The sequence below is a fragment of the Pristiophorus japonicus genome, unplaced genomic scaffold (assembly GCF_044704955.1).
Source record: "Pristiophorus japonicus isolate sPriJap1 unplaced genomic scaffold, sPriJap1.hap1 HAP1_SCAFFOLD_370, whole genome shotgun sequence".
Classification (NCBI taxonomy): domain Eukaryota; kingdom Metazoa; phylum Chordata; class Chondrichthyes; family Pristiophoridae; genus Pristiophorus; species Pristiophorus japonicus.
The window spans coordinates 263,657-289,447 of NW_027253544.1; the positions used below are offsets into that span (position 1 = coordinate 263,657).

Sequence of the window (25,791 nt, forward strand, 5' to 3'; positions counted from 1 at the left end):
AATGGGACGATGGTAGTATTGGAATTCTGGAAGGATGAGATGAAGTGGACCGAGAGCCTTCTGTATCTGAACCCACATCAGAATCTTGTGTTGGGTATCGCACAATATTACTAAAACTGGCAGCTTTTTACCTGATTTTCTGATCCTTGTTGTACCAACCTCCGTGGTAAAGGCAGCAAAGAACATATCCACAGCAGGAGTTCTGAGTTCAGTTGCAGTGTATGTGTTTTTGGGCTGCCTGTTCACACTGGGATTGTTGGTCAGTACAGGGCAATGTGGGACAGCTAAGCTCAGGATATGTTTGAACAACTCGGCTACAAATTACTGATGATACACATTGGGGCAGATATCCCGGCCTCCCTGAGTCTGTACGGAGTGTGTACGGACCGGGGAAGGCATCACAAAAGCCGGTTTTCGGTGTGCAATGCGCATGTGCAGAAAACCAGCTTTGAAACATACAAAAACAAGTAACAATAACATTTAAAAAGCACATTTTAATGTTAAAAACACTGTCCACTAAGGTAAGTTTATTTTAAACCATAATGAAAAATCTTTTAAAAAAAAGTTTGAAAAATAATATTTTTTTCGAAGACATTTATTAACTTTAATTTAAATTAATCTTAAATATGTGATGTGTTTTTTCTATTTTTTACTTGTGTTTGGATGTTGGGGGGGAGTGTTTCTCAATCATAATGAGAACTCCTACTGACCGAGTTCCCATTATTATGAATGAGAAAATACTTGACCTGGATTGGCTGCCCAGTGCCATGTCACTCCAGCTCCAACATACATCCGTCCTGACAGACACACGCTCCGATGTGCAGGGAGAGTAGGCCTCAGGACCGGGATCTCTGGTGGGCGCAGCAGGAAAAGGTCGGTGCACATCTTTTTTACCATTTTCTGTCGAGCGCCCGCGGGAAACAGAGGAGTGGGATTTCAGACCAATATCCATTCGCAAACACACAGGAGATTTTATAATCACTTCGGTTTCAACTTATTACTTCATGTTGTTCCTCATCTGTTCTGATCCTCAGTTATTTACTATTCACAGGTCTAAAGGCAAGTCCGGTTCTTATCCAGTCCCCAGAAGTTGTGACGGTGCCCGAGGGTGGGATGGTGAAGTTTCGGTGTACCCTGGAGACCAGCAATGTGAATGACCGTGTGGATAAATATACTGTACACTGGTACCTCTCACAGGATAGGAAACACATAATATTTTCTCATTATGTAGATGGCTGGGTTTACCGATCACGCGGTTTCTCTGAGCGGTTTCAGCTTTCCAGAGATGTTGCCAGTAACAGCTACATTCTGACCATCAGAGGCGTGGAGCGCAGAGACAGCGAGGTCTATATCTGTGGTATTTGGGGAACAATCTATGGAAATGGAAACCGGCTGAATGTAACCAGTAAGTATATTCTACATTATATTGGTTTGATATCTAATAATGTTACAATACCAACATCTCATGTGTAAGTAAATGTTGTACAACGTTATCACTTTTACAGTAACAACACTGAGTGGAAATTCTAAGTACAGAATGGAGGGTGAAATCTGGGACAAACTCCATTTGTTTTTAATTTGTTTAAGTGAGCACATGGTGGGACAAAACCTCACACACAGGATTCAACGGGAAAATACATGTTGAGGGAAAAGTGCAGTAAACTCTTTTTGGAGTTTATCTGCAAAACAAAACACATTAAACCGTGCCACCCGACCTGGGTGACACACCAGACATTTACAAGGCCCTTTTTTTTTTTTGGCACTAAAATCACAATTTTCCCCAGTGCCCCCTATAAAAGGGAAGGGGGACACTAAAAGCACCGGCAATTAAAACAAATTAAACTTAAAAACGTAAAATCAAACTAAAATTTGGTTGCCGGGCGTGATGATGCACTCCAGTCCCTCCGGTGCCCACCTCTCGCGGAAGGCCGCGAGCGTACCGGTGGACACCGCGTGCTCCATCTCCAAGGACACCCTGGACCGGATGTAAGAGCGGAAGAGAGGCAGGCAGTCAGGTTGAACGACCCCCTCGACCGCCCGCTGCCTGGACCGGCTGATGGCACCCTTGGCCGTGCCCAGGAGCAGTCCTACGAGGAGGCCTTCGGACCTACCCGCTCCCCTCCGCACAGGGTGCCCAAAGATCAGGAGAGTGGGACTGAAGTGCAGCCAGAATTTCAGGAGCAGCCCCTTCAAATAATGGAACAGGGGCTGCTACCTCGTGCACTCAATAAAAACATGGAACACGGACTCCTCCAGACCGCAGAAATTGCAGGCGGCCTGGGAGTCCGTGAACCGGCTTAAAAATTTGTTGCACGGCACTGCTCCGTGCACCACCCTCCAGGCCAAGTCCCCGACGAATAGTGGGAGGACCCCTGCGTAGAGTGCCCTCCATCGGGGACCCCCGCCTCCTCAGGACGGCAAGATGGTACGCCATGGCGTGTCCGGACGGCAGGCGAGGATGGCAAAGTTGAGGGTGTGCAGGAGCAGCCCGTACAAGAAACCCCTCCGCGCGGAACTGAAAGGCACGGAGGGGATTTCCCCGAGGCGGCTCAAGTTGTGAGGCGCCGGCCCCCGAGGGAGGTTCCGGGGTTTGGCGCCGATGAGGAATTCCGTCCGGACGGGGGTCAGTTCGGACGGGATCTCCCCACGTGCTTGAGCCTCCTCGATGCACCTAACGGAGTCAGGGCCCAGAGCTGTTTTTAGCGACTCGATGGCATCGGCCGCGTGGCGGACGTTGGCAGAATTTAGGCGCCGCGCCAGCGTTTCTGGCGTCATCCAGCCCGCTCCTCCGCCATCGAGCAGGTCCCTGACCCTGGTCACCTCACCAGCCACAGCCCTCTCTTCCGACCGCCACATAAAACAAGTGCAGTAATAGGAATAATGGTGACATACCTGGTTAAATCAGGATATTGACAGGGTATATATATAAAACAATGCATCTCTGAGTGACTAAATCTGCACTCATCAATGCAAACAAATGAGCCCTCGACCCTTTCCAAGCTGCAATACACCATCCTTCAGCCTGTTAATTAATTCAGGAATGTGCAATCCGCTTTCAGAATGGCTGGGCGGCAAAGTACTGCGTCTCGTTTTGGAGTTGAAAGCCAGAAAATATTTAATAATAGAGTCCCGTGAGAAACTCGTCCGTGGGCCCGGAATGTACCCAATACACACAGACTGTAGTGGGTCTGGAATGTGCACAATACACACAGACTGTAGTGGGTCTGGAATGTACCCAATACACACAGACTGTAGTGGTTCTGGAATGTACCCAATACACACAGACTGTAGTGGGTCTGGAATGTACCCAATACACACAGACTGTAGTGGGTCTGGAATGTACCCAATACACACAGACTGTAGTGGGTCTGGAATGTACCCAATACACACAGACTGTAGTGGTTCTGGAATGTACCCAATACACACAGACTGTAGTGGGTCTGGAATGTACCCAATACACACAGACTGTAGTGGGTCTGGAATGTACACAATACACACAGACTGTAGTGGGTCTGCAATGTACACAATACACACAGACTGTAGTGGGTCTGGAATGTACCCAATACACACAGACTGTAGTGGGTCTGGAATGTACCCAATACACACAGACTGTAGTGGGTCTGGAATGTACCCAATACATACAGACTGTAGTGGGTCTGGAATGTACCCAATACACACAGACTATAGTGAGTCTGGAATGTACCCAATAGACACAGAACGTAGTGGGTCTGGAATGTACCCAGTGCACACAGACTGTAGTGGGTCTGGAATGTACCCAATACACACAGACTGCAGTGGGTCTGGAATGTACCCAATACACACAGACTGTAGTGTGTCTGGAATGTGTCCAACACACACAGACTGTAGTGGGTCTGGAATGTACCCAATACACACAGACTGTAGTGGGTCTGGAATGTACCCAATACAAACAGACTGTTGACGGTTTGGGAGGGTGTGACCCAGAGAGAGAACATGGCCAACCTGGTAGGAAGCCTGAGGTCTGTGAACTAACAATTTATGATTTAAACAAACACATCGATGTACGACTATAGTGTGACTGTAAAGGAGTAATGTTGGAAGTCTCGCCCACTGGGACAATATATGGAAGGTTCAGCAGATGCCGCCCACGATTTTCCGACTATCTGGCAGCGAGATTCCTGGCAGAGCTCTGGTCTCCTGAAATTATCTTTTTTGCCTTCTCAAAAAAGTCTATGCAAATAAATTGTTTCCTCGTGTCCAATGCCAGGTACCACTTTGAAAGGCAAGTGCACACTTTGTATAAGCACCACTTGGAGAAAGGACTGAGGGTAACAAGGGCACAGAATGTACTCTGGCTAGGCAGCTTCAATGTCCATCACCAAGACTCGGGAGTACCAGCACTGACCGAGCTGGCCGAGTCCTGAGGGACATTGCTGCCAGACTGGGCTTGCGGCAACTGGTGAGAGGACCAACATGAGGGAATTACTGATCTGGCTCTGTCCTCCCCAAGCTACAACAACTTGTATTTATACAGCGCCTTTAACATAGTAAAATGTCTCAAGGAGCTTCACAGGAGCGTTATCAGACAACATTTGACACCGAGCCACATGAGGAGATATTAGGGCAGGTGACACATGTTGTAACTTCTATGTATATCAGAGCCATTGAAGATGTTGCTGGGGCCGAGGGGATTCGCCTATGAATCTAAAACTTTAGAAGCTGAAGGATCCAGAGCAAGAGACCCAAGAATATAACAGGTCCAACTATGTCACAGACTTTCATGTGTGGCAGAAGGGGCAAATGCAGGTCTCCACGGACTTGGCCAACTAGGTGTGCCAGGGCCAATTCCGAGTGGCTGCCAGGCACCTGAGGTACAAGTCCATCACTCATTCTGCCCCCTCCCTGAACTCCTCTTCCACCTCCAAATCCACAGGAGCCACTGGCAAGGCCCAGTGAGCCTCCGTGCAGAGCAGTATGGTTAGAGAAGAGATTCACAGCTTGACAGCAACAATACAGTGGCTGGAGGGCTGTGCAAAAAGGAAACATCAGAAAAGAACTATTGCACGGACAACGATGCAGAAACAGCGGTACAGGAGATGGAGGGGAAAAAAACAACTTTCCAAAATCGGTCCCTCTGTCCCAGCTTCGAGTGGACATTCTGCGGTGAGCAGCTGGGAAGACCACAAGTGTCCATTATAAACGGGCAAGCAAAAGGCACCAAGTGAGGACACGTGGGGATTCACCATGGGACTGAGTGACATCTATTTACATATTTCTCAGGGTATAATGAATCCACGCAGGCTTTCAACACAACCTGAAAATACTTCAGATGTCTTCTCCGGCTGCATCTGTTGCACCCGGACCGCCTGCCCCATCCCGCGCTGCTTGTGCACTGGCTGCGGAGCACCGCCCCTCCAGTCTGACATTGAGTCAGTGTGACAGTGATTTCAGTGGGAATTAGATCGACATAAAGGCAGTGCAGGTGGAAGACAACAAACACTTGCATTTACAAAGCTCCTTTCACATAATTGTCTCAAAGTGCTTCACAACAATGGAACTAGGGCGACAGGCACCAAGCCGTCAAGGAAGAAATTGGTAGAAGTGTCGGAAATGCTGGTCAAAATGATGGGTTTTTGTAACGGTTTCTAAAGTTGGAGAGAGAAGTGGAGAGTTGGAGGGTTCATTGAGCAGTCTGCAATAGAAACATAGAAAATAGGTGCAGGAGTAGGCCATTCAGCCCTTCGAGCATGCAGCGCCATTCAATGAGTTCATGGCTGAACATGCAACTTCAGTACCCCATTCCTTCTTTCTCGCTATACCCCTTGATCCCCCTAGTAGTAAGGACTACATCTAACTCCTTTTTGAATATATTCAGTGAATTGGCCTCAACAACTTCCTGTGGTAGAGAATTCCACAGGTTCACCACTCCCTGGGTGAAGAAGTTTCTCCTCATCTCGGTCCTAAATGGCTTACCCCTTATGCTTAGACTGTGACCCCTGGTTCTGGACTTCCCCAACATTCTTGGGAACATTCTTCCTGCATCTAACCTGTCTTAAACCCGTCAGAATTTTCAATATTTCTACGAGATCCTCTCTCATTCTTCTGACCTCCAGTGAATACAAGCCCAGTTGATCCAGTCTTTCTTGAAATGTCAGTCCCGCCATCCCAGGAATCAGTCTGGTGAATCTTCGCTGCACTCCCTCAATAGCAAGAATGTCCTTCCTCAAGTTAGGAGACCAAAACTGTGCACAATACTCCAGGTGTGGCCTCACCAAGGCCCTGTATAACTGCAGCAATACCTCCCTGCCCCTGTACTCAAATCCCCTCGCTATGAAGGCCAACATGCCATTTGCTTTCTTAACCGCCTGCTGTACCTGCATGCCAGCCTTTAATGACTGATGTACCATGACACCCAGGTCTCGTTGCACCTCCCCTTTTCCTAATCTGTCACCATTCAAATAATAGTCTGTCTCTCTGTTTTTACCACCAAAGTGGATAACCTCACATTTATCCACTTTATACTTCATCTGCCATGCATTTGCCCGCTTACCTAACCTATCCAAGTCACTCTGCAGTCTCATAGCATCCTCCTCGCAGCTCACACTGCCACCCAACTTAGTGTCATCCGCAAATTTGGAGATACTACATTTAATCCCCTTGTCTAAATCATTAATGTACAATGTAAACAGCTGGGGCCCCAGCACAGAACCTTGCGGTACCCCACTAGTCACTGCCTGCCATTCTGAAAAGTACCCATTTACTCCTACTCTTTGCTTCCTGTCTGACAACCAGTTCTCAATCCATGTCAGCACACTACCCCCAATCCCATGTGCTTTAACTTTGCACACTAATCTCTTGTGTGGGACTTTCTCGAAAGCCTTCTGAAAGTCCAAATACACCACATTAACTAGTTGTCCACTCTACTGGAAACATCCTCAAAAAATTCCAGAAGATTTGTCAAGCATGATTTCCCTTTCACAAATCCATGCTGACTTGGACCTATCATGTCACCTCTTTCCAAATGCGCTGCTATGACATCCTTAATAATTGATTCCAACAAATTCCCCACTACCGATGTCAGGCTGACCAGTCTATAATTCCCTGTTTTCTCTCTTCCCTCCTTTTTTAAAAAGTGGGGTTACATTGGCTACCCTCCACTCCATAGGAACTGATCCAGAGTCTATAGAATGTTGGAAAATGACTGTCAATGCATCCACTATTTCCAAGGCCACCTCCTTAAGTATTCTGGGATGCAGATCATCAGGCCCTGGGGATTTATCGGCCTTCAATCCCATCAGTTTCCCTAACACAATTTCCTGACTAATTAGGATTTCCCTCAGTTCCTCCTTCTTATGAGACTCTCTGACCTCTTTTATATCCGGAAGGTTGTTTGTGTCCTCCTTAGTGAATACCGAACCCAAGTACTTGTTCAATTGGTCCGCCATTTCTTTGTTCCCAGTTATGACTTCCCCTGATTCTGACTGCAGAGGACCTGCGTTTGTCTTTCCTAACCTTTTTCTCTTTACATATCTATAGAAGCTTTTGCAGTCCATTTTAATGTTCCCTGCAAGCTTCTTCTCGTACTCCATTTTCCCTGCCCTAATCAAACCCTTTGTCCTCCTCTGCTGAGTTCTAAATTTCTCCCAGTCCCCGGGGTCGCTGCTATTTCTGGTCAATTTGTATGCCACTTCCTTGGCTTTAATACTATCCCTGATTTCCCTTGATAGCCACGGTTGAGCCACCTTCCCTTTTTTATTTTTTCACCAGACAGGGATGTACAATTGTTGTAGTTCATCCATGTGGTCTCTAAATGTCTGCCATTGCCCATCCACTGTCAACCCCTTTAGTATCATTCGCCAATCTATCCTAGCCAATTCACGCCTCATACCTTCAAAGTTACCCTTCTTTAAGTTCTGGACCATGGTCTCTGAATTAACTCTTTCATTCTCCATCCTAATGTAGAATTCCACCATGTTATGGTCACTCTTCCCCAAAGGGCCTCGCACAACGAGATTGCTAATTAATCCTCTCTAATTACACAACACCCAGTCTAAGATGGCCTCCCCACTAGTTGGTTCCTCGACATATTGGTCTAGAAAACCATTCCTTCTGCACTCCAGGAAATTCTCCTTCACCGTATTGTTTCCAGTTTGCTTAGCCCAATCTATGTGCATATTAAAGTCACGCATGATAACTGCTGCACCTTTATTGCATGCACCCCTAATTTCCTGTTTGATGCCCTCCCCAACATCACTACTACTGTTTGGAGGTCTGTACACAACTCCCACTAGCGTTTTCTGCCCCTTGGTATTCCGTAGCTCCGCCCATACCGATTCCACATCATCCAAGCTAATGTCTTTCCTTACAATTGCAGTAATTTCCTCTTTAACCAGCAACGTTACCCCGCCTCCTTTTCCTTTCTGTCTATCCTTCCTAAATGTTGAATACCCTTGGATGTTGAGTTCCCAGCCTTGGTCATCCTGGAGCCAACCACATCGTATCCGTTAACTGCTATCTGCACAGTTAATTCGTCCACCTTATTCCGAATACTCCTCACATTGAGGCACAGATCCTTCAGGCTTGCCTTTTTAACCCACTTAGACTCTTTAGAATTTTGCTGTAAAGTGGTCCTTTTTGTTTTTTGCCTTGGGTTTCTCTGCCCTCCACTTTTACTCATCTCCTTTCTGTCTTTTGCTTCTGTCTCCATTTTGTTTCCCTTTGTCTCCCTGCATTGGTTCCCATCCCCCTGCCATATTAGTTTAACTCCTCCCCAACAGCACTCGCAAACACTCTTCCTGGGACATTGATTCCAGTCCTGCCTAGCTGCAGACCGTCCGGTTTGTACTGGTCCCACCTCCCCCAGAACCGGTTCCAATGCCCCAGGAATTTGAATCCCTCCCTGCTGCACCACTGCTCAAGCCACGTATTCATCTGAGCTATCCTGCGATTCCTACTCTGACTAGCACGTGGCACTGGTAGCAATCCCGCGATTACTACTTTTGAGGTCCTACTTTTTAATTTAGCTCCTAGCTCCTTAAATTCGTCTCGTCGGACCTCATCCCTTTTTTTACCTATATCGTTGGTCCCAATGTGCACCACGACAACTGGCTGTTCGCCCTCCCTTTTCAGAATGTCCTGCACCCGCTCCGAGACATCCTTGACCCTTGCACCAGGGAGGCAACATATCATCCTGGAGTCTCGCTTGCAGCCGCAGAAACGCCTATCTATTCCCCTTACAATTGAATCCCCTATCACTATCGCTCTCCCAATCTTTTTCCTGCTCTTCTATGCAGCAGAGCCAGCCATGGTGCCATGAACTTGGCTGCTGCTGCCCTCCCCTGATGAGTCATCCCCCTCAACAGTACCCAAAGCAGTGTATCTGTTTTGCAGGGGGATGACCGCAGGGGATCCCTGCACTACCTTCCTTGCACTGCTCTTCCTGCTGGTCTTCCATTCCCTATATGTCTGTGGACCCTTTACCTGCGGTAAGACCAACTCACTAAACGTGCTATTCACGTCATTCTCAGCATCGTGGATGCTCCAGAGTGAATCCACCCTCAGCTCCAATTCTGCAACGCGGTCCGTCAGGAGCTGGAGGCGGATACACTTCCCGCACACGTAGTCGTCAGGGACACGGGAAGTGTTCCTGAGTTCCCACATAATACAAGAGGAGCATATCACGTGTCCGAGCTCTCCTACCATGACTAAACCCTTAGATTAACTTAAATTGGCAACAACAATGCTAAAAGTTACTCACTGATCTCGAAGAGAAAAAAGAAAAACTACTTACCAGTCACCAGCCAATCACTTACCCCCTTGGCTGTGACGTCACCTTTCTATTTCTTACTTCTTTTTTGCTCTCTCCCTGTAGCTGCACAAGCCTCTTGCAGACACTGTCTGACTCCTTGTCTCATGGCCTTTTGTAGGTCTCTCCACACACCCCGGACTGTCTCCTCTCGCAGACACTGTCTGACTCCTTGTCTCATGGCCTTTTGTAGGCCTCCACACACCCCGGACTGTCTCCTCTCGCAGACACTGTCTGACTCCTTGTCTCATGGCCTTTTGTAGGTCTCTCCACACACCCCGGACTGTCTCCTCTCGCAGACACTGTCTGACTCCTTGTCTCATGGCCTTTTGTAGGCCTCCACACACCCCGGACTGTCGCCTCTCGCAGACACTGTCTGACTCCTTGTCTCGCGGCCTTTTGTAGGTCTCTCCACACACCCCGGATTGTCTCCTCTCGCAGACACTGTCTGACTCCTTGTCTCATGGCCTTTTGTAGGTCTCCACACACCGCGGACTGTCTCCTCTCGCAGACACTGCCCGACTCCTTGTCTCACAGCCTTTTGTAGGTCTCCACACACCGCGGACTGTCTCCTCTCGCAGACACTGCCCGACTCCTTGTCTCACAGCCTTTTGTAGGTCTCCACACACCCCGGACTGTCTCCTCTCGCAGACACTGTCTGACTCCTTGTCTTGCGGCCTTTTGTAGGCCTCCACGCACCCCGGACTGTCGCCTCTCGCAGACTCAGTCCAACTCCTTGTCTCATGGCCTTTTGTAGGTCTCTCCACACACCCCGGACTGTCGCCTCTCGCAGACACTGTCTGACTCCTTGTCTTGCGGCCTTTTGTAGGCCTCCACACACCCCGGACTGTCGCCTCTCGCAGACATTGTCTGACTCCTTGTCTTGCGGCCTTTTGTAGGCCCCCACGCACCCCGGACTGTCGCCTCTCGCAGACACTGCCCGACTCCTTGTCTCGTGGCCTTTTGTAGGCCTCCACACACCGCGGACTGTCTCCTCTCGCAGACACTGTCTGACTCCTTGTCTCGCGGCCTTTTGTATGTCTCTCCACACACCCCGGACTGTCTCCTCTCGCAGACACTGTCTGACTCCTTGTCTCGCGGCCTTTTGTAGGTCTCTCCACACACCCCGGACTGTCTCCTCTCGCAGACACTGTCTGACTCCTTGTCTCGCGGCCTTTTGTAGGTCTCTCCACACACCCCGGACTGTCGCCTCTCGCACACACTGCCCGACTCCTTGTCTCATGGCCTTTTGTAGGTCTCTCCACACACCCCGGACTGTCTCCTCTCGCAGACACTGTCTGACTCCTTGTCTCGCGGCCTTTTGTAGGTCTCTCCACACACCCCGGACTGTCGCCTCTCGCAGACACTGCCCGACTCCTTGTCTCATGGCCTTTTGTAGGCCTCTCCACACACCCCGGACTGTCGCCTCTCACAGACACTGTCTGACTCCTTGTCTCGCGGCCTTTTGTAGGTCTCTCCACACACCCCGGACTGTCTCCTCTCGCAGGCACTGTCTGACTCCTTGTCTCGCGGCCTTTTGTAGGTCTCTCCACACACCCCGGACTGTCGCCTCTCGCAGACACTGCCCGACTCCTTGTCTCGCGGCCTTTTGTAGGTCTCTCCACACACCCCGGACTGTCGCCTCTCGCAGACACTGCCCGACTCCTTGTCTCATGGCCTTTTGTAGGCCTCTCCACACACCCCGGACTGTCGCCTCTCACAGACACTGTCCGACTCCTTGTCTCGTGGCCTTTTGTAGGCCTCCACACACCGCGGACTGTCACCTCTCGCAGACACTGCCCGACTCCTTGTCTCGCGGCCTTTTGTAGGCCTCCACACACCCCGGACTGTCGCCTCTCGCAGTCACTGTCTGACTCCTTGTCTCGCGGCCTTTTGTAAGTCTCTCCACACACCCCGGACTGTATCCTCTCGCAGACACTGTCTGACTCCTTGTCTTGCGGCCTTTTGTAGGTCTCTCCACGCACCCCGGACTGTCGCCTCTCGCCGATGGAACCAATCAGGAGGCAGGCGATCTTAGATCTGGTCCTGTGTAATGAGACAGGATTAATAAACAATCTCCTAGTAAAGGATCCCCTTGGAATGAGTGATCATAACATGATTGAATTTCAAATTCAGATGGAGGGTGAGAAAGTTGGATCTTAAACCAGCGTACTAAGCTTAATTAAAGGAGACGACAAAGGTATAAGGGCAGAGTTGGCTAAAGTGAATTGGGAAAATAGATTAAAGTGTAGAACGGTTGATGAACAGTGACGTACATTTAAGGAGATATTTCACAGCTCTCAAGAAAAATATATTCCAGTGAGGAGGAAAGGGTGTAAAAGAAAGGAAAAGCGTTTGATTAGGGCAGGGAAAAGAGTACGAGAGGAAGCTTGCAGGGAACATTAAAATGGACTGCAAAAGCTTCTATAGATATGTAAAGAGAAAAAGGGTAGTAAAGACAAACTTAGGTCCCCTGCAGTCAGAATCAGGGGAAGTCATAACTGGGAACAAAGAAATGGCAGACCAATTGAACAAGTACTTTGGTTCGGTATTCACGAAGGAGGACACAAACAACCTTCCGGATATAAAAGGGGTCAGAGGGTCTAGTAAGAAGGAGGAACTGAGGAAAATTCTTATTAGTCGGGAAATTGTGTTAGGGAAATTGATGGGATTGAAGGCCAATAAATCCCCAGGGCCTGATGGTCTGCATTCCAGAGTACTTAAGGAGGTGGCCTTGGAAATAGCGGATGCATTGACAGTCATTTTCCAACATTCCATAGACTCTGGATCACTTCCTATGGAGTGGAGGGTAGCCAATGTAACCCCACTTTTTAAAAAAGGAGGGAGAGGGAAAACAGGGAATTATAGACCGGTCAGCCTGACATCGGTAGTGGGGAATTTGTTGGAATCAATTATTAAGGATGTCATAGCAGCGCATTTGGAAAGAGGTGACATGATAGGTCCAAGTCAGCATGGATTTGTGAAAGGGAAATCATGCTTGACAAATCTTCTAGAATTTTTTGATGATGTTTCCAGTAGAGTGGACAAGGGAGAACCAGTTGATGTGGTGTGTTTGGACTTTCAGAAGGCTTTGGACAAGGTCCCACACAAGAGATTAATGTGCAAAGTTAAAGCACATGGAATTGGGGGTAGTGTGCTGACATGGATTGAGAACTGGTTGTCAGACAGGAAGCAAAGAGTAGGAGTAAATGGGTACTTTTCAGAATGGCAGGCAGTGACTAGTGGAGTACCGCAAGGTTCTGTGCTGGGGCCCCAGCTGTTTACACTGTACATTAATGATTTAGACGAGGTGATTAAATGTAGTATCTCCAAATTTGCGGATGACACTAAGTTGGGTGGCAGTGCGAGCTGTGAGGAGGATGCTGTGAGGCTGCAGAGCGACTTGGATAGGTTAGGTGAGTGGGCAAATGCATGGCAGATGAAGTATAATGTGGATAAATGTGAGGTTATCCACTTTGGTGGTAAAAACAGAGAGACAGACTATTATCTGAATGGTGACAGATTAGGAAAAGGGGAGGTGCAACGAGACCTGGGTGTCATGGTACATCAGTCAATGAAGGTTGGCATGCAGATACAGCAGGCGGTTAAGAAGGCAAATGGCATGTTGGCCTTCATAACGAGGGGATTTGAGTACAGGGGCAGGGAGGTGTTGCTACAGTTGTACGGGGCCTTGGTGAGGCCACACCTGGAGTATTGTGTACAGTTTTGATCTCCTAACTTGAGGAAGGACATTCTTGCTATTGAGGGAGTGCAGCGAAGATTCACCAGACTGATTCCCGGGATGGTGGGTCTGACCTATCAAGAAAGACTGGATCAACTGGTCTTGTATTCACTGGAGTTCAGAATAATGAGAGGGGATCTCAAAAATACGTTTAAAATTCTGACGGGTTTAGACAGGTTAGATGCAGGAAGAATGTTCCCAATGTTGGGGAAGTCCAGAACCAGGGGTCACAGTCTAAGGATAAGGGGTAAGCCATTTCGGACCAAGATGAGGAGAAACTTCTTCACCCAGAGAGTGGTGAACCTGTGGAATTCTCCACCACAGAAAGTTGTTGAGAGCAATTCATTAAATATATTCAAAAAGGAGTTAGATGAAGTCCTTACTACTTGGGGAATCAAGGGGTATGGCGAGAAAGCAGGAATGGGGTACTGAAGTTGCATGTTCAGCCATGAAATCATTGAATGGCGGTGCAGGCTCGAAGGGCCGAATGGCCTACTCCTGCACCTATTTTCTATGTTTCTATGTTTCTGCAGCCATCCGTGGCAAACTAAAAAAATAAAGGACGGTATCCAATTAAAAACAAGGGCATACAAAGTGGCCAAAACTAGTGTGAGGACAGATGATTGGGAAGCTTTTAAAAGCCAGCAAAGAATGACTAAAAAATGATTAAGAAAGGGAAGATAGACTATGAAAGTAAACAAGCACGAAATATAAAAACAGATAACAAGAGTTTCTATAGGAATATAAAAAGGAAAAGAGTGGCTAAAGTAAATGTTGGTCCTTAGAGGACGAGACCGGGGAATTAATAATGGGGAACATGGAGATGGCGAAAACTCTGAACAAATATTTTTAGTCAGTCTTTACGGTATTTTTATAGAACAAATATTTTTAGTCAGACTAACAATATCCCAATAGTGGATCGACAAGGGGCTATATGGGGAGAGAAACTTAACACAATCACAATCACGAAGGAGGTGGTACTCAGTAAGATAATGGGACTAAAGGCGGATAAATCCCCTGGAACTGATGGCTTGCATCCTGGGGTCTTAAGAGAGGTAGCGCCAGGGATAGTGGATGCATTGGTTATAATTTACCAAAATTCCCTGGATTCTGGGGAGCTCCCAGCAGATTCGAAAACTGCAAATGTAATGCCCCCATTTAAAAAAGGAGGCAGACAAAAAGCAGGAAACTATAGACCAGTTATCCTAACATCTGTGGTTGGGAAAATGTTGGTGTCCATTATTAAAGAAGCAGTAGCAGGACATTTAGAAAAGCATAATTTGGTCAGGCAGAGTCAGCATGGATTTATGAAGGGCAAGTCATAGAAACATAGAAACATAGAAAATAGGTGCAGGAGCAGGCCATTCAGCCCTTCTAGCCTGCACCGCCATTCAACGAGTTCATGGCTGAACATGAAACTTCAGTACCCACTTCCTGCTTTCACGCCATACCCCTTGATCCCCCGAGTAGTAAGGACTTCATCTAACTCCCTTTTGAATATATTTAGTGAATTGGCCTCAACTACTTCCTGTGGTAGAGAATTCCACAGGTTCACCACTCTCTGGGTGAAGAAGTTTCTCCTTATCTCGGTCCTAAATGGCTTACCCCTTATCCTTAGACTGTGACCCCTGGTTCTGGACTTCCCCAACATTGGGAACATTCTTCCTGCATCCAACCTGTCCAAACCCGTCAGAATTTTAAACGTTTCTATGAGGTCCCCTCTCACTCTTCTGAACTCCAGTGAATACAAGCCCAGTTGATTCAGTCTTTCTTGATAGGTCAGTCCCACCATCCCGGGAATCAGTCTGGTGAATCTTCGCTGCACTCCCTCAACAGCAAGTATGTCCTTCCTCAAGTTAGGAGACCAAAACTGTACACAATACTCCAGGTGTGGCCTCACCAAGGCCCTGTACACCTGTAGCAACACCTCCCTGCCCCTGTACTCAAATCCCCTCGCTATGAAGGCCAACATGCCATTTGCTTTCTTAACCGCCTGCTGTACCTGCATGCCAACCTTCAATGACTGATGTACCATGACACCCAGGTCTCGTTGCACCTTCCCTTTTCCTAATCTGTCACCATTCAGATAATAGTCTGTCTCTCTGTTTTTACCACCAAAGTGGATAACCTCACATTTATCCACATTATACTTCATCTGCCACGCATTTGCCCACTCACCTAACCTATCCAAGTCACTCTGTAGCCTCATAGCATCCTCCTCGCAGCTCACACTGCCACCCAACTTAGTGTCATCCGCAAATTTGGAGATACTACATTTAATCCCCTCGTCTAAATCATTAATGTACAATGTAAACAGCTGGGGCCCCAGCACAGAACCCTGCGGTACCCCACTAGTCACTGCCTGCCATTCCGAAAAGTACCCATTTACTCCTACTCTTTGCTTCCTGTCTGACAACCAGTTCTCAATCCACGTCAGCACACTACCCCCAATCCCATGTGCTTTAACTTTGCACATTAATCTCCTGTGTGGGACCTTGTCGAAAGCCTTCTGAAAGTCCAAATATACCACATCAACTGGTACTCCTTTGTCCACTTTATTGGAAACATCCTCAAAAAATTCCAGAAGATTTGTCAAGCATGATCTCCCTTTTACAAATCCATGCTGACTTGGACCTATCATGTCACCATTTTCCAAATGCGCTGCTATGACATCCTTAATAATTGATTCCATCATTTTACCCACTACTGAGGTCAGGCTGACCGGTCTATAATTCCCTGCTTTCTCTCTCCCTCCTTTTTTAAAAAGTGGGGTTACATTGGCTACCCTCCACTCGATAGGAACTGATCCAGAGTCAATGGAATGTTGGAAAATGACTGTCAATGTATCCGCTATTTCCAAGGCCACCTCCTTAAGTACTCTGGGATGCAGTCCATCAGGCCCTGGGGATTTATCGGCCTTCAATCCCATCAATTTCCCCAACACAATTTCCCGACTAATAAAGATTTCCCTCAGTTCCTCCTCCTTAATAGACCCTCTGACCACTTTTATATCCGGAAGGTTGTTTGTGTCCTCCTTAGTGAATACTGAACCAAAGTACTTGTTCAATTGGTCTGCCATTTCTTTGTTCCCCGTTATGACTTCCCCTGATTCTGACTGCAGGGGACCTACGTTTGTCTTTACTAACCTCTTTCTCTTTACATACCTATAGAAACTTTTGCAATCCGCCTTAATGTTCCCTGCAAGCTTCTTCTCGTACTCCATTTTCCCTACCCTAATCAAACCCTTTGTCCTCCTCTGCTGAGTTCTAAATTTCTCCCAGTCCCCAGGTTCGCTGCTATTTCTGGCCAATTTGTATGCCACTTCCTTGGCTTTAATACTATCCCTGATTTCCCTAGATAGCCACGGTTGAGCCACCTTCCTTTTTTTATTTTTACGCCAGACAGGAATGTACAATTGTTGTAATTCATCCATTCGTTCTCTAAATGTCTGCCATTGCCCATCCACAGTCAACCCCTTAAGTATCATTAGCCAATCTATCTTAGCCAATTCATGCCTCATACCTTCAAAGTTACCCTTCTTTAAGTTCTGGACCATGGTCTCTGAATTAACTGTTTCATTCTCCATCCGAATGCAGAATTCCACCATATTATGGTCACTCTTCCCCAAGGGGCCTCGCACAATGAGATTGCTAATTAATCCTCTCTCATTACACAACACCCAGTCTAAGATGGCCTCCCCCCTAGTTGGTTCCTCGACATATTGGTCTAGAAAACCATCCCTTATGCATTCCAGGAAATCCTCCTCCACCGTATTGCTTCCAGTTTGGCTAGCCCAATCTATGTGCATATTAAAGTCACCCATTATAACTACTGCACCTTTATTGCATGCACTCCTAATTTCCTGTTTGATGCCCTCCCCAACATCACTACTACTGTTTGGAGGTCTGTACACAACTCCCACTAACGATTTTTGCCCTTTAGTGTTCTGCAGCTCTACCCATATAGATTCCACATCATCCAAGCTAATGTCTTTCCTAACTATTGCATTAATCTCCTCTTTAACCAGCAATGCTACCCCACCTCCTTTTCCTTTTATTCTATCCTTCCTGAATGTTGAATACCCCTGGATGTTGAGTTCCCAGCCCTGATCATCCTGGAGCCACGTCTCCGTAATCCCAATCACATCATATTTGTTAACATCTATTTGCACAATTAATTCATCCACCTTATTGCGGATACTCCTTGCATTAAGACACAAAGCCTTCAGGCTTGCTTTTTTAACACCCTTTGTCCTTTTAGAATTTTGCTGTACAGTGGCCCTTTTTGTTCTTTGCCTTGGGTTTCTCTGCCCTCCACTTTTCCTCATCTCCTTTCTGTCTTTTGCTTTTGCCTCCTTTTTGTCTCCCTCTGTCTCCCTGTATAGGTTCCCATCCCCCTGCAATATTAGTTTAACTCCTCCCCAACAGCACTAGCAAACACTCCCCCTAGGACATTGGTTCCGGACCTGCCCAGGTGCAGACCGTCCGGTTTGTACTGGTCCCACCTCCCCCAGAACCGGTTCCAATGCCCCAAGAATTTGAATCCCTCCCTGCTGCACCACTGCTCAAGCCATGTATTCATCTGCGCTATCCTGCGATTCCTACTCTGACTAGCACGTGGCACTGGTAGCAATCCCGAGATTACTACTTTTGAGGTCCTACTTTTTTATTTAGCTCCTAGCTCCTTAAATTCTTTTCGTAGCACCTCATCCCTTTTTTTACCTATGTCGTTGGTACCAATGTGCACCACGACAACTGGCTGTTCTCCCTCCCATTTCAGAATGTCCTGCACCCGCTCCGAGACATCCTTGACCCTTGCACCAGGGAGGCAACATACCATCCTGGAGTCTCGGTTGCGTCCGCAGAAACGCCTATCTATTCCCCTCACCATCGAATCCCCTATCACTATCGCGCTCCCACTCTTTTTCCTGCCCTCCTTTGCAGCAGAGCCACCTACGGTGCCATGAACTTGGCTGCTGCTGCCCTCCCCTGATGAGTCATCCTCCCCAACAGTACTCAAAGCAGTGTATCTGTTTTGCAGGGGGATGACCACAGGGGACTCCTGCACTATCTTTCTTGCACTGCTCTTCCTGTTGGTCTTCCATTCCCTATCTGGCTGTGGACCCTTCTCCTGTGGTAAGACCAACTCACTACACGTGATACTCACGTCATTCTCAGCATCGTGGATGCTCCAGAGTGAATCCACCTTCAGCTCCAATTCCGCAACGCGGACCGTCAAGAGCTCGAGGCGGATACACTTCCCACACACGTAGTCGTCAGGGACACCGGAAGTGTCCCCGAGTTCCCACATGGTACAGGAGGAGCATATCACATGACCGAGCTCTCCTGCCATGTCTTAACCTTAGATACCCTTAAATTGGTAATAACAATGTTATAGTTCACTTACTGATATAAAAAATAAAAGAAAAGCTACTCACCAATCACCAGCCAATCACTTACCCCATTGGCTGTGACGTCACTTTTTGATTACTTTCTACTTCTATTTTGCTTTCTCTCCCGCTGTAGCTGCACCAGTACGCTGGCTCTCGATCTCCCGCTGGGCTTTTGACAGGTCGCTCCCCTCTCACCAACTGCCGCTGGCTCTCGATCTCCCGCTGGGCTTTTGACAGGTCGCTCCCCTCTCACCAACTGCCGCTGGCTCTCGATCTCCCGCTGGGCTTTTGACAGGTCGCTCCCCTCTCACCAACTGCCGCTGGCTCTCGATCTCCCGCTGGGCTTTTTATAGGTCGCTCCCCTCTCACCAACTGCCGCTGGCTCTCGATCTCCCGCTGGGCTTTTGACAGGTCGCTCCCTCTCACCAACTGCCGCTGGCTCTCGATCTCCCGCTGGGCTTTTTATAGGTCGCTCCCCTCTCACCAACTGCCGCTGGCTCTCGATCTCCCGCTGGGCTTTTGACAGGTCGCTCCCCTCTCACTAACTGCCGCTGGCTCTCGATCTCCCGCTGGGCTTTTGACAGGTCGCTCCCCTCTCACCAACTGCCGCTGGCTCTCGATCTCCCGCTGGGCTTTTGACAGGTCGCTCCCCTCTCACTAACTGCCGCTGGCTCTCGATCTCCCGCTGGGCTTTTGACAGGTCGCTCCCCTCTCACCAACTGCCGCTGGCTCTCGATCTCCCGCTGGGCTTTTGACAGGTCGCTCCCTCTCACCAACTGCCGCTGGCTCTCGATCTCCCGCTGGGCTTTTGACAGGTCGCTCCCCTCTCACCAACTGCCGCTGGCTCTCGATCTCCCGCTGGGCTTTTGGCAGGTCGCTCCCCTCTCACCAACTGCCGCTGGCTCTCGATCTCCCGCTGGGCTTTTGACAGGTCGCTCCCCTCTCACCAACTGCCGCTGGCTCTCGATCTCCCGCTGGGCTTTTGACAGGTCGCTCCCCTCTCACCAACTGCCGCTGGCTCTCGATCTCCCGCTGGGCTTTTGACAGGTCGCTCCCCTCTCACCAACTGCCGCTGGCTCTCGATCTCCCGCTGGGCTTTTGACAAATTTGCTGGAATTCTTTGAGGATGCAACGAACAGGGTGGATAAAGGGGAACCAATAGATGTGGTGTATTTGGACTTCCAGAAGGCATTTGACAAGGTGCCACGTAAAAGGATACTGTACAAGATCAAAGTTCACGGGGTTGGGGGTAATATATTAGCATGGATCGAGGATTGGCGAACTAACAGAAAACAGAGAGTCGGGATAAATGATTCATTCTCAGGTTGGCAATCAGTAACTAGTGGGGTTCCGCAGGGATCAGTGCTGGGACCCCAACTATTTATAATCTATATTAATGACTTGGAAGAAAGGACCGAGTGTAACGGAGCCAAGTTTGCTGACGATACAAAGATGGGAGGAAAAGCAATGTGTGAGGAGGACACAAAAATCTGCAAAAGGATGTCGACAGGCTAAGTGAGTGGGTAAAAATTTGGCAGATGGAGTATAATGTGAGAAAGCGTGAGGTCATGCACTTTGGCAGAAAGAAATCAAAGAGCAAGTTATTATTTAAATGGAGAAAAATTGCAAAGTGCTGCAGTACAGCGGGACCTGGGGGTACTTGTGCATGAAACACAAAAGGTAGAATGCAGGTACAGCAAGTGATCAGGAAGGCCAATGGAATCTTGGTCTTTATAGCAAAGGGGATGGAGTATAGAAGCAGGGACGTCTTGCTACAGTTATACAGGGTATTGCTGAAGCCACACCTGGAATACTGCGTGCAGTTTTGGTTTCCATATTTACGAAAGGATATACTTGCTTTGGAGGCAGTTCAGAAAAGTTTCACTAGGTTGATTCCAGAGATGAGTAGGTTGACTTATGAGGAAAGGATGAGAAGGTTGGGTCGCTACTCATTGGAATTCAGAAGAATGAGAGGTGATCTTATCAAAACGTATAAGACTGTGAGAGGGCTTGACAAAGTGGATGCGGAGAGGATGTTTCCACTGATAAGTGAGAGTAGAACAAGGGGGCATAATCTTAGAATAAGGGGCCGCCATTTAAAACTGAGATGAGGAGGAATTTCTTTTCTCAGAGAGTTGTAAATCTGTGGAATTTGCTGCCTCAGAGAGCTGTGGAAGCTGGGACATTGAATAAATTTACGACAGAGATAGACAGTTTCTTTACCGATAAGGGAATAAGGGGTTATGGGGAGTGGACAGGGAAGTGGATCTGAGTCCATGATCGGATCAGCCATGATCGTATTAAATGGCGGAGCAGGCTCGAGGGGCCGTATGGCCTACTCCTGCTCCTATTTCTTATGTTGTTATGTAATGTATGAACCTGTGAGCAGGTTTGTATAGCTGTTGTCGATGGGTGCCGGAGGGACTGGAGTGCATCATCACCCCCGGCAGCAAATTTTAATTTGATCTTAATGTCCAAAGTTTAATTTGTTTAAGTTTGTCGGTTTTAGTGCCCCCTCCCTTTTAGCCAGGGGGCAATTGTATAATTTGTGTTTTGGTGCCCTCAGGAAAAAAACCCACAGGGGGCACCATAAATGTTTTGGAGTGTTCCCCCCCCCCCTTTAATCAGGGGGCACTTGATTGTTTTCTATAAAATAGTTGCTAATATATTTAGCTGTTGTGGGAGTGTTTCAGCCACTTGTGAGTTGGGAGCCTGTGGAGAAGGAGCTGCTACAACTATCTGTCTGCCTGCCACCAGAGTCTCTCGGAGAGGAGGAAGAGGCCTGCTGGATTAACACCTTGAGAGGGAGGAGGACCAAGAGCTGCTAGCTTCAACACCCCTGCGACAGAGTTGGAGAGAGGGGAAGAGAACAAACTACAAACTGTCACACCATCATCTGTGTGAAAGGAGGCAGAGCCATTTACAACACCGACAGGTGGCTGCACTCTCCAAAAAATACTTTAGTTTGTAGGTGGGGGGAGGAGAGACCATTTAGGCCGGAACATTGTGGGGGTTTGTGTGTGTGTAAGGGTGTGGGGTTCTTGTGAATAACTAGGCCCCACACACCACTAAAACACCCCTCTCCCCATTGCCTGGCCCAGGACAGCTCGAGCTGCCTGGGTAATTAACTCCCTTAATTAACATCATTAAGACCCGGTGGAGGATGGTACCTGGGTAGTTCCAGCTATCCTGGGTGAAGACATCTTCTTCCCCCACCCGAAGACCATCGATAAAGACTTTGTTTACCATCGAAGAGTGCACCCCTGCCAGCACCCACCCAACACTGAGGGGTGACCCTGCCCTCACAGCTTCCCTCTTTCCCACCCCTCACTCTCTCTCTCTCTCTCTCTCTCAGGCCCCTCTTTCCTACTCTCAATTGCAATTACTATTATTAATTAAAACTACCCAGCAGAGAGAAAGAGGCCCCTCCCCAATTGTTAAACACGCAGGGGAGAGGTGTGCCTAATTAAGAGCTCCCGCTGCTCAATTAAAGAGGCCCTGAAGGCCTGTGACATTGGGGTGGGTGTGGCCTTTAAAGGGACCCTGATATGGCGAGTCCACCTTCGCCGGGGGCGGGGCCAGCAAAAACATGCGCACATGGTGGTCACTGCTGCCCTGCTGCCCTGCCACCTTTTACATTATTGACCAAAAAGAATGGGGTCAAGAGCTACACCCACCCCAACATGACGATTGTGGAGTGCGTGAGGGCAATGGCTGGGGTAGTCAGCCCCTTGGCCATTCTCGCCACCTCAAAAATGCACATGAAGACTATGTTCTTCCTGGGGTCAGAGCAGGGAGTGTCCCTGGCCCTGAATAAGGGGCTCACGGTGGGTGGGACTCGAGACCACCGCACAGAGAATTGTCATCTCCAACGTTCCGCCCTTTGTTCCCGGTGAGCTCCTCCTCCCCCACCTACGTCAACTGGTGGAGGTGAGGGCGGGGATAATGCCGATCCCGCTCGGATTCAGGGAGGCCAGCCTCCCTTGTGTTCTCCGTCCGGCACCAGCTTTTTGTTCAGCTGGTCCGGGAGGAGGTAACAGAAGGTGCATTCAATGTGGTCCACGAGGGGACAGCCTACCGCTTCTTCTCGACAGCGTGTGGTGCCATGCCTGTAGAGAGGTGGGGCATGTCCGCAGTGAACTGCCCCGCCTCCAAGGCCGCCAAAACACCTAAAGTGGCCTCGGCTGGTGCCGCCGCCAGTCCTCCCCCCGTTACCGTCCGTGTGAGGAACCAAAGATGCGCGGGCATCGTTGGGGGCCAATGCCATCTCGGCCTCTGGCAGGTTGGAGGGAGAGCGTCCGCGCGGAAGGAAGGCGCGGAAGAAAGACAAACACCTTCAGCCGAGTCCCCTCAGTGGGCTAAACAGCCCTATCACTGCGCTTAGCCCCAACTTACCACCGGCGAGCGTGGGGCATTCTGTGCCCAAGCCCTTGACCATACCCGCATCTGCGGAGAGTTTGCCACCTGCGGTCGGGCGCGGGCAAGAAACCCGGAAGGAGGGAGCGGAGGCAGAGGCCTCGGCAGATATGGAGGTCTCCCAGCTTCCGCGTCCCTCCAGACAGAAAAGGAGGCACCGCTCCACGGAAAGGGAGGAGGACCAAGATCCCTCCGTGGAGAAGTTGGTGCCTGGTGAGGGTCCCGCGTCCCCCACCAGCGCTCCCAACATGTGCCGAAGGCGGGGGGAGTCTGTCCCTCAGGGGGGTGAGACAGCCAAGGCTGTCTAGCCTGAGCCTCCTGGGGATGGGGAAGAAGAACTGTCTGTTGCGGAGGCCGTGGGGCAGCAAAAAGAAAGTATCGCCGCAGGATCGAGTGCCCTGGGGACTGAGGCGGGCAAGGCCGAAGAGTCCGAGCTCGCCCAGTCAAACATCAGCATCCCCCGGGATCTGCCCGACCCGGCAGAAGAGTATCACAAGAACCCCCGCCCGCTGGGTCAGAGGGTGGTGGTGGGGAGGGTGAGGAACACCAATCTCTGTCCTGATGTTGGAGCCGGGGTACTTGGAGAACCTGGAGCAGTTCTTCGGCCCGGTCTCTCCGTGCTCCCCGGTGCCTGGGGCGGAGGGGAACCCCGTCCGCTGCCACTTCCCGACCCGGTATTCCAGGAAGAGCCCAGGGGGGACTGCTCTGCCAACGATCCTGGGGGTGGGATTGTGACAGAGGTAGGGCCGGATGGTGCGGCCGGGCCGTTCACCATACCCTGTGCGGTCGACGGACTGGCCGCTGGTGGCAACCTCCCGGAGGAGGACGGGGACTCGGTGGTGGACGCGGGAGAGGATTTGGAGTCCATCGGCAGTGAGGCAATGGATCTCCTCGTGCCCGCCGCTGAGTCCACCCTCATTCCTGCCAAGGAACTCCGGGATTTTTTGGTGCAATGCCAGGGTCACCGCAATAGAGCCCACCTGTCCCTGGACCAATGGTCCAAGTCGGTGCTGCTCATCAGGTCCGTCCGCCGTCAGAACCATGGGCGCGGACAGGACCTGACCAAAAAAAGTCATCTTCAGCTGCACCGGCTCAGAACGTTCCTCACTGGGTTGCTGAGGGAGTGGAGGTCATCTCATGACTCCGCTCCCTCCCCACAGTAGGTTATTTAGAGGTTGCGCTATGCTCTTGTCATGAAGATAACCGTAGCCAGCCTCAACATCAATGGCGGCAGAGAGGCACGCTGAGAATTTAATAATTTTTCGCTCCTTCGGGAGGGGAAATATCCGGTGAGCTTCCTGCAAGAAACCCACACCGTGCCGGGAGATGAGGCCATGTGACTCCTGGAATGGCAAGGAGAGGTTCGCATGAGCCACTTCACTGCCACTTCTTGTGGGGTGGCTATCTTGCTGGCCCCACATTTTCAGCCGGAGATCTTGTGGGTCGAGAAGCCTGTGCCAGGCCACTTGCTCCATGTCACGGTTCGCCTGGGGGACGTGCCGCTCCATTTAGTGAGCAAGTGCGTTTGTTCGAAGAATTATCCACTCTTCTAGGCTCCGTCAACGTCGGCGACTGCATTGTCCTCGGGGCGGGATTTTAATTGCACCCTCGAGGCGAGGGACCACTCCGGTGCCTTGCAGAGTTTGACGGTGATAGAAACGTTGAGGGATCTGGTCGGGTCCTTCGACTTGGTGGACGTCTGGCGAAATCTCCATCCCGACTCCAGCACCTTCACTTGGGTGAGGCCTGGAAGAGGAAGGTCCAGAATCGACTGCCTGTACATTTCCCGGGCGTACGTCTCCTGAGTTCCGGCAGCTTCCATGCGGCCGGTGCCGTGCTCGGACCACCACCTGATGTGGGCGGAGCTTGCTTCGCTCCGTGTGCGGGTGGGGTCCGCGTACTGGCATTTTAACAACCTGCTGCTGGGGGACAAGCGGTTCCAGGATTTGTTCCATCGGTTCTGGTCCGACTGGAGAAGGAAGCAGGGGGGCTTCCCCTCCTTGAGGTTATGGTGGGACGTGGGCAAGGCTCACTTCCGTCTCTTCTGTCAAGAGTACGCGAAGGGGTCGACCAAGAGGCGGGAGGCCAGGGTGGGGCGCCTGGAGAAGGAGGTGCTCGACCTGGAGTCCCGTCTCGGTCAAGTCGTGGAGGACCCGGCCCTGTAGACCGTGTACAAAGCGAAGAAGGCCGCGCTGAAGGACCTGCAGCTCGTCGGGTCTCGAGGCATATTCGTGAGGTCACGTATCTGGTTCCTCCAGAACCTGGACCACGGCTCCCCCTTCTACTCGCTGGAAAAAAGACGGGGTCCGTAAGCAGCTCTTCACGCTGCTGGCCGACGACGGATCTCTGGTCTCAGATCCGGAGGGCATCAGCAACAGGGCCTGAGACTATTACGGGGCTCTGTTCTCCCCGGATCCGTCCAGCGAAGAAGCGTGTAGAGTTTTGTGGGAAGACCTG

General features: G+C 49.8%; 1 protein-coding gene across 3 annotated transcripts in view; it reads left to right on the forward strand.

Annotated features, from left to right (window-relative positions):
• Window positions 1-25,791, forward strand: part of LOC139250427 (uncharacterized) — a 95,057-nt gene that overhangs the window by 12,177 nt on the left and 57,089 nt on the right. For 2 of the 3 annotated variants that reach the window (XM_070872822.1, XM_070872824.1), the window contains exon 2: window positions 1,052-1,405. In XM_070872822.1, the coding sequence (XP_070728923.1) occupies window positions 1,052-1,405 (354 nt within the window). Of the gene's footprint in view, window positions 1-725; window positions 874-1,051; window positions 1,406-25,791 lie in introns of those variants that run through there. The other variant, XM_070872823.1, reaches the window with a different exon arrangement.